The sequence below is a fragment of the Gopherus flavomarginatus genome, chromosome 2 (genome assembly GCF_025201925.1).
Source record: "Gopherus flavomarginatus isolate rGopFla2 chromosome 2, rGopFla2.mat.asm, whole genome shotgun sequence".
NCBI lineage: Eukaryota > Metazoa > Chordata > Testudines > Testudinidae > Gopherus > Gopherus flavomarginatus.
In genome coordinates this window covers 2,984,158-2,993,675 of record NC_066618.1, presented here as the reverse complement: position 1 = coordinate 2,993,675, position 9,518 = coordinate 2,984,158, and the positions used below count along the sequence as shown (strand labels likewise).

At 49.1% G+C, this 9,518-nt stretch overlaps 2 protein-coding genes across 4 annotated transcripts in view; both read left to right on the top strand.

Annotated features, from left to right (window-relative positions):
- Positions 1–9,518, top strand: part of LOC127045845 (zinc finger protein OZF-like) — a 265,245-nt gene that overhangs the window by 180,805 nt on the left and 74,922 nt on the right. The window lies entirely within an intron of this gene.
- Positions 8,182–8,663, top strand: LOC127045942 (histone H2A-like). The gene has a single exon (XM_050942838.1). It carries the CDS (start codon positions 8,182–8,184, stop codon positions 8,608–8,610), a length of 429 nt encoding a protein of 142 aa, XP_050798795.1. The 3' UTR covers positions 8,611–8,663.

Here is a 9,518-nt window from a genome sequence, read left to right as displayed (position 1 = left end):
ACCTTTCCAGCAGGATTGGGAAGCCATTAATAACTACTCTCTGCGTATGGTTATCCAGCCAGTTATACACTCACCTTATAGTAGCCCCATCTAAATTGTACTTTCCTAGTTTATCTGTAAGAATATCATGCGAGACCGTATCAAATGCCTTACTAAAGTCTAGGTATATCACATCCACCGCTTCTTATACAGAAGTTAAACTAACTTTACTACTAAACTAACTAAACTAACTTTAGTACCATCGCTGTTAGCGGACAGCTTCGGAGGAAGATGCAAGAAACCCCACAGTAGCTGTCGGATAATCTGCCCCATTAGGAGTTTTATCCTCCTCTCCAATAGTTGGAAATTGTTCTAAACCAGTAGCTCTCAACCTTTCCACACGACTGGATCCCTTTCAGGAGTGGGATTTGTCTTGTGTACCCCAAGGTTCAGCTCGCTTAAAAACTACTTGCTTACAAAATCAGACATAAAAACATAGACTGTCACAGCGCATCCTTACTGAAACATCGCTGACTGTCTCATGTTGTCTGTATGAAATTTTAGTTTGTCCTGACTTTGGTGGTGTTTTTCTGTAACCTGTTGTAAAACTAGGCAAATCTCTGGATGAGCTGATGTACCCCTGGAAGACCGCTGCATCCCCCTGGTTGAGAACCACTGTTTTAAAACATGAAGCACAAGGTTTAGCTCCCTTCCTTCTTTGTTAGCATTAACTATAGAAACTCTGACTATCTTGGTGAGCCATGCAAACATCAAATTCCTCTTTGAATCTTACTGCATTCTTGGATTCCATGTGGCAGGCAGTTCCACAGTCTAAGTGTGCATTGTGTGAAAAAGATTGCCTGCTTTCAGTTTTAAATCTCCAGTTTCATTGATATAATGTACTGGCCAGGGGGTAGGGCTTTGCAATGGGTATGTGTCTCCTTCCGCTTCTCCCATACAAGCTTCCTTCTAGTGTTTGATCCCAAATACAGTCAGGTTTATTTTCAGGCTCTCCTGTGGTGCTCAGCGTAGAGGGAGCAAAGCAGTTCACAAACAAATGATTTTATCCTTATACAAGCACCAACATTCCCCATGGGGGCTGTTATCACCATTCAAAAAAGAACTAGGTATGTTCATGGAGGATGGGTCCACTAATGGCTATTAGCCAGGATGGGCAGGGATGGTGTCTCTAGCCTCTGTTTTCCAGAAGCTGGGAATGGGCAACAGGGGATGGATCACTTGATGATTCCCTGTTCTGTTCATTCCCTCTGGGCACAGGTGCCAACTTTCCAAAGTGCCAGCGGGTGCTCAACCCTTGGCTCTGCCCCAGGCCCCACTCCACCCCTTTCCCCAAGGCATCAACCCCGCCCTGCCTCTTCTCACCCCCGCTCCGCCCCATCTCTTCCCCCCCAGATCCGCCCCTCTCCGACGGTGCTGCGTTCTCGCACCTCTCCCCTCCCCCCCCTCCTGAAAATGCTGTGAAACAGCTGATTGCAGCGGGCAGGAGGCACGGACAGGGAGGGGGAGGCGCTGATCTGCAGAGCTTGCTGGCAAGTGGGAGGTGCTGGGGGGGGATGGGAGGCGCTGGGGGTAGGTGGGAGAGAGCTGATAGGGAGGCTGCCTGTGGGTGCTCCAGCCCCAGAGCACCCATGGAGTTGGCACCTATGCTTGTGGGGCACCTGGCATTGGCCACTGTTGGAAGGCAGGACACTGGGCTGGATGGACCTTTGGTCTGACCCAGTCTGGCTACTCTTATGTGCTTATTATGCAAATGGAAATTGAAGCCCTGAGAGATTAAGCAATGCATGCAAGCCCCAGAGGAAACATATGTGACAGTCGGTAACTGAAACCAGGTCTCCTGAGTGCTGGCCCTATGCCTTAATGACAAAACCACCCTTCCTCCCACGTGTCTTTTCATCTTGGGCTTTGTGATGGAGTCACAGGCCCGATGCTCTGGAACTGCTCTGTCTGCAGCCAGCCAGGACTCTGGGTAGCGCGACCCCTCAGGGCTGTCCAGGGCAAAAAAACCCCTTGGCTACGGCCCTCCCAATCTGACCTCAGAGCATTCAGCACCTCCCCCCGTTCACACCGCACACTTCACCCTGGCGGGTGCACATGGAGAGGACCCCTGGGGAAGCCAGAGGGCCTTGCATCCCAACTCTGCAGCCAGCCGTGACTCTCAGCCAGCATGTAACACAGAAGATTTATTAGTCAGCAAGAATACCGCGTAGAACAGAGCTTGTTAGCACAGAAATCAGTGAGTTTCAGCAAAGTCCATCTTGGGCAATCCCGGGCCAGACATCCTGGAAACCCCCTCCGAGTTCCAAACAGGAGACTGCCCAGCTTCCAGCAACCCAACCTCCGACACACCCGTTGCCCCTCCTCTTAGTCTTTGTCTCGCTTCCAGGGCAAGTGTCACCTGGTTGCATCCCCCTCCTCGCCTATGCGCAGGCAGCTGGACACCCTCACCTGCCCCCGAGGGTCTCAGCAAAAATCACACACTCTTATCCCCACCACCTAGGCACTGGTGCAATTCACAGGGAAACTGAGGCACGCACAGTGTTTGTGTAAAAGAGTAAGACTCACATAGGCTTGCATACATCATAATAAGGAGGAAAAATCCACTTTGTCACAGGCTTCACAGTAGGTTTAATGCCCCATGCCCATCTGTCATTGTTTGGTCTGGCCTAGCAGGGGCAATATTGCACAGGACCCGTCTGAGCTTACTTTAACTTTGATTCTTCTTGAACTTCATTGTGGCGGGAACTTTAACGTGGCACCGTCTTGCTCTTTACTCCCTGTGCACAGGCAGCGTCTGAGCTCCAAAGTTTTTCCTGGTTTTCACTCCAGTCAGCCCTGCAGTGGCAGAGAGTGGCAGGGCCAGCACTTCCATTGAGGCGAACTAGGCAATCGCCTCAGGCTCCAGGATTTTCGGGAGGCGGCATTTTGCTACGGGGTGGGGGTGGGGCAGCAGGCAGCTCCGGTGGACCTGCCGCAGTCGTGCCTGTGGACGGTCCGCTGGTCCCGCGCGGCTCCGGTGGAGCTGCCGCAGTCGTGCCTGTGGACGGTCCGCTGGTCCCGCGCGGCTCCGGTGGACTTCCTGCAGACACGGCTGCGGCAGCTCCACCAGAGCCGTGGACCAACGGACCCTCTGCAGAAATGGCTGCGGCAGCTCCACCGGAGCCGCGGGAGCGGCGAAATGGCCGTGCGCCTAGGACACGAAAGACTCTAGCGCTGGTCCTGGAGAGTGGGTGAGAGTTCGCCGCATTTTAGTCCATCTCAGGCATCAGCAGCAGAATGTTAACCACGTTCTAACTGTGCGGTCTTCATGAGTGGCGGTGGACCCATCAGCTTGCAGAGACTAGCTCCTGGCTGGCCCTGCCCCTCCCACCCCCCTTCCCCCAGCAGAGCCCAGAGCTCCCACCCCTATAGTTGCCAGCCCCTTCTCCCCCCCCAGAGCACCTGGCAGGCAGCACACGCCCCCCCAAGCAGGTGGGTGCCCCCCAAGTGCCAGGCAGGCAGCATGCAGCCCCCCAGGCAAGCAGTATGCGGTTCTCCCTAGCCCTGCCCCCCCCAAGAGCCAGGCAGCATGCCCCCAGCACCCAGGGACTCCCCAGCACCCCAAGTCCCTAGCCCTAGCCCCAGCCCCAGCACGCTTTCCTGAAGAGGAGCAGCTACCCTGCCTGGGCTCGAGGGCCAAGGGGGAAGGGCAAGCACAGGGGCCACGCTGGGCTATTTGGGGTGCCATAGGCTGCCCCAGCCTACAATACGCGCTGCCCATGGCAGTCTTTATTGTTGGTGACTTTTATTGCACTGACTTTTACTTTTCCCGGTGGCTGCTCCGTCCCCGCCCTGAGGCCCTGCCCTCACTCTGCCTCTTCCCACCCCTGATCCTCCCTCTCCCAAGGCCGTGCCCCCACTCCGCTTCTTCCTGCTCGCATAAGAACGTCCTTACTGGATCAGACCAAAGGTCCATCAAGCCCAGTATCCTGTCCTCTGACAGTGGCCAATGGCAGGTGCCCCAAAGGAAATGAACAGAACAGGGAATCCTCAAGTGATCCATCTCCTGTCACCCAATCCCAGCTTCTGGCGAACAGAGGCTAGGGACACCATCCCTGCCCAGCCTGGCTAATGGCCATTGATTAACCTGTCCTCCATTAACTTTTCTAGTTCTTTTTTTAACCCTGTTATGGTTTTGGTCTTCACAACATCCTCTGGCAAGGAGTTCCACAGGCTGACTGTGCATTGTGTAAAAAAATACTTTCTTGTGTTTGTTTTAAACCTGCTACCTATTAATTTCATTTGGAGATCCCTAGTTCTCATATTATGAGAAGGAATAGATAACTTTTCCTTATTTACTTTCTCCACACCACTCATGATTTTATAGATCTCTGTCATATCCCCCCTTAGTCGCCTCTTTTCCAAGCTGAAAAGTCTCAGTCTTATTAATCTCTCCTCATACAGCAGCTGTTCCATACCTCTAATCATTTTTGTTGCCCTTTTCTGAACCTTTTCCAATTCCAATACATCTTTTTTGAGATGGGGCAACCACATCTGCACACAGTATTCAAGATGTGGGCGTACCATGGATTTAGACTCATAAACTCATAAACTTTAAGGTCAGAAGGGACCATTATGATCATCTAGTCTGACCTCCTGCACAAAGCAGGCCACAGAACCTCACCCATCCACTTCTATAACAAACCCCTAACCTATGTCTGAGTTACTGAAATCCTCAAATTGTGGTTTGAAGACCTCAAGCTGCAGGCAATCCTCCAGCAAGTGACCCGTGCCCCATGCTGCAGAGGAAGGCGAACAACCTCCCGGGCCTCTGCCAATCTGCCCTGGAGGAAAATTCCTTCCCGATTCCAAATATGACGATCAGCTAAACCCTGAGCATGTGGGCAAGACTCACCAGCCAGACACTCAGGAAAGAATTCTTTATAGTAATTCAGATCCCATCCCATCTAACATCCCATCCCAGACCACTGGGCATACTTACCTGCTGATAATTTGGCAACTGATCTTTGATTAATTGCCAGAATTAGGCTATCCCATCATATCACCCCCTCCATAAACTTATCAAGCTTAGTCTTGATGCCAGATATGTCTTTTGCCCCCACTACTCCCCTTGGAAGGCTGTTCCAGAACTTCACTCCTCTAATGGTTAGAAACCTTCATCTAATTTCAAGTCTAAACTTCCTAGTGTCCAGTTTATATCCATTTGTTCTTGTGTCTACATTGGTACTAAGCTTAAATAATTCCTCTCCCTCCCTAATATTAATCCCTCTGATATATTTATAAAGAGCAATTATATCCCCCCTCAACCTTCTTTTGGTTAGGCTAAACAAGCCAAGCTCTTTGAGTCTCCTTTCATATGACAGGTTTTCCATTCCTCGGATCATCGTAGTAGCCCGTCTCTGAACCTGTTCCAGTTTGAATTCATCCTTCTTAAACATGGGAGACCAGAACTGCACACAGTATTCCAGATGAGGTCTCACCAGTGCCTTATATAACGGTACTAACACCTCCTTATCTTTGCTGGAAATACCTCGCCTGATGCATCCTAAAACCGCATTAGCTTTTTTAATGGCCATATCACATTGGCAGCTCATAGTCATCCTGTGATCAACCAATACTCCGAGGTCCTTCTCCTCCTCTGTTGCTTCCAACTGAAGTGTCCCCAATTTATAACTAAAATTCTTGTTATTAATCCCTCAATGCATGACCTTGCACTTTTCACTATTAAATTTCATCCCATTACTATTACTCCAGTTTACAAGGTCATCCAGATCTTCCTGTATGATATCCCGGTTCTTCTCTGTGTTAGCAATACCTCCCAGCTTTGTGTCATCCGCAAACTTTATTAGCGCACTCCAGCTTTTTGTGCCAAGGTCAGTAATAAAAAGGTTAAATAAGATTGGTCCCAAAACTGATCCCTGAAGAACTCCACTAGTAACCTCCTTCCAGCCTGACAGTTCACCCTTCAGTACGACCCGTTGTAGTCTCCCCTTTAACCAGTTCCTTATCCACCTTTCAATTTTCATATTGATCCCCATCTTTTCAAATTTAACTAATAATTCCCCATGTGGAACTGTGTCAAATGCCTTACTGAAATCGACGTAAATTAGATCCACTGCATTTCCTTTGTCTAGGAAATCTGTTACCTTCTCAAAGAAGGAGATCAGGTTGGTTTAGCACGATCTACCTTTGGTAAAACGATGTTGTATTTTGTCCCAATTACCACTGACCTCAATGTCCTTAACTACTTTCTCCTTCAAATTTTTTTCCAAGACTTTACATACTACAGATGTCAAACTAACATGCCTATAGTTACTCGGATCACCTTTTTGCCCTTTCTTAAAAATAGGAACTATGTTAGCAATTCTCCAGTCGTACGGTACAACCCCTGAGTTTACTGATTCATCAAAAATTCTTGCTAATGGGCTTGCAATTTCATGAGCCAGTTCCTTTAATATTCTTGGATGAAGATTATCTGGGCCCTCTGATTTTGTCCCATTAAGCTGTTTGAGTTTGGCTTCTACCTCAGATGTGGTAATATCCACCTTCATATCCTCATTCCCATTTGTCATCCTACCGTTATTCCTAAACTCCTCATTAGCCTCATTAAAGACTGAGGCAAAGTATTTATTTAGATATTGGGCCATGCCTAGATTATCCTTAACCTCCACTCCATCCTCAGTGTTTAGCGGTCCCACTTCTTCTTTCTTTCTTTGTTTTCTTCTTATTTATGTGGCTATAGAACCTTTTACTATTGGTTTTAATTCCCCTTGCAAGGTCTAACTCTATGTGGCTTTTAGTCTTTCTCACTTTATCCCTACGTGTTCTGACCTCAATAAGGTAGCTTTCCTTGCTAATCCCGCCCATCTTCCACTCCTTGTAGGCTTTTATATAGAGGCGACATGATATTTTCGGTCTTATTATCTCTCCCTTTCTCAATGATTCCCGACATTCTGTTTGCTTTTTTGACTGCTGCTGTGCATTGAGTGGATGTTTTCAGAGAATTGTCCACTGACTCCAAGATCTCTTTCTTGAGTGGTAACAGCTAATTTAGACCCCATACTTGTTTATGTACAGTTGGGATTATGTTTTCCAATGTACATTACTTTGCATTTATCAACATTGAATTTCATCTGCCATTTTGTTACCCATTCACCCAGTTTTGACAGATCCCTTTGTAGCTCTTCGCAGTCTGCCTGAGTCTTAACTATCTTGAGTAGTTTTGTACTCCACTTCTTCCTGCCCCTTCTGAGCCCCTCCTCCAAGGCCTGGCCCTTGCTCTGCCTCTTCCCACTCTCAGTCCTACCCTTCCCCCGAGGCCTCCCACATGCCACTCACTACTCTCCGCCCGCCCCTGAGCACCTCCCGCCAGACGTCAGCCTCGCTGAACAGCTGTGGCTTGTGGGTGCAGAACACCCCCTATTTTTTTTCCATGGGTGCTTGAGCCCCGGAGCACCCACGGAGTCGGCACCGACGCTTCATGGGCCAGTACTGAGGCATCTTGGCATGGGGAAATATAGGCTATTGTGCCCCTCCAGCTTTGTACCTTTTCGCTGAGGATCCAGAGCTGTCGATCTGGCACGTTGCATCTGGTATAAAGGTGTTTCTGGGGCTTGTTCCTGAAGGTTGGGAGGAGGCCACCTTATATCCACACAGGGAGGATGGGCAAGGTCCTTTGGGAGTGTTTACAACCTGGTCTTTTCCATCTCCAGGTTGTGTAGCTCAATGAGTGCCCATCAGCTAGGAGTGCTCAGGGAAGAACCCCTGCTGGTCCGTGTCTGAGAAGGAAGTGTTTGCTAGTGGAAGACAACATCTTCCCACCCCTCTGCACATGATGTGTGTAAACGGGATGAGTTAAAGGAATTATCCTGTAAATTAAGATCATATTACACAAGAGCTTTTCTAAAAAGACCTACGTTCGTCTCCACCTCTCCCTTGAAGCTGCAAAGGTCAACAGGCTGTTAATGAAAATGACATCATAAAGAAAGGAAATATCCCCATTGGCTAATAAAGGATCTTGCTTCCCATTGGTTCATACCTGACAAATCAAAATGTAAGGTTGCCATCCTTCCTCCCTCCCTTCTCCCCACCACCATAGTGTTGAATCCTCAGTCTGAGCCTGTTTCGCTCTTCTTGCTGTTTACTGCAGGGAAAGCCACTGAGCCGCAGGAATTTGCAACCATGTCTGGGCCGGGGAAGAGCAGGGAGGCACCTCAGGCAAACTCCAAGTCCCAGTTTTCTCGGGAGAAGTTGCAGTTCCCTGTGGACCATATAGAGAAGATGCTGCGTCAAGGACACTGCGTCAAGCGGATCAAAGGTGGAGCACTGATTTACCTGGCTGCTGTGATTGAGTACCTGACCGCTGAGCTCTTGGCACTGGCTGGGAACGCCACTCAGGACGACCCGAGGAGATGTATCATGCCGCGGCATCTGTGGCTTGCCATCCGCCGTAACAAGGACTTCCAGAAGCTACTGCTGGGTGGTGATGCTGTCTTCCAAGAGGGAATCCTACCCAACAGCCAGGCCATGCTGCTGAAGGCCAAGAGCAGCAAATCCTCCAGGAGCAAGAGTCTTCACCTGCCGGGGGATAACACCCTCCAGGAGAAATAGGAGTGACTTTGACCCTTCCCTTTCACAGCCACCCACGTGCTCTATTAAAAGATACAAACCCAGCGCTGCTTTTCATTGCCATGGATGGATTCATAAAAGTGTATATAGAGAAGAGAAAGAGGGTGCCACATGGGATGTATCTGAGCCCGGGAGGCGTGATGTCCTGAGTTCTAATCCCAGTTTTGCGGTCAGGCCTTGGGCAAGTCTCCTAATCTCTATGTCTCTCAGCTTCCCTATCTGTAAAAGGGAGAAATCAGTTTTTACCTACCGTGGACTAGTCAATATCTCCACAACACTTTGCACATGAAGGGCTAGACCCTGTCTTGTTGAAGCCAATGGGAGTTTTACCATTGGCTTCAACAGACCAGAATTTGGACAATAAAGTCTTAGGTGCTGTATGGAGACGTGGCTTAAAGAACCATGGCTGTTGGCAGCATATTATGCTCTCTGTCTTTTGTGATAGGCTGGAAGCCTGATCATTCCTCCCATGAGAGCAGCTGAATTTGCACTAAGGTGCTGGAAAGTAAAAGGCAGGAAAACAAACTTATCCTGGGGCATGAAAGGCCTGGCAGGGGAGGAGAGATGAAACAATGTTAGATTTGTTGGTTTGAAACCCAACTTAAAATGTCGTATTAATCACGTAGGCCAGATCCCCGGCTGCTGTTGATCAGCATAGCTCCAAGTCTTCAATGGATGAGCTCTGCTGATTGACACCAGCTGAGATTCCAGCCCTTAGTACTTTTCATGCTGCTGTGTCAGTCGGTTGGTCTGCCAGGCCTCCACCCTCGATCTAACAGGCCTCTGCTATTTTCAAAACTTTCCTCAGAGCTTCACTTCCTCCACAAAGGCTGTCTGTCCCAAATCTTCCCTGGTGGAGCCAATGGCATCTGCCCAGGCATGTTCTTTGG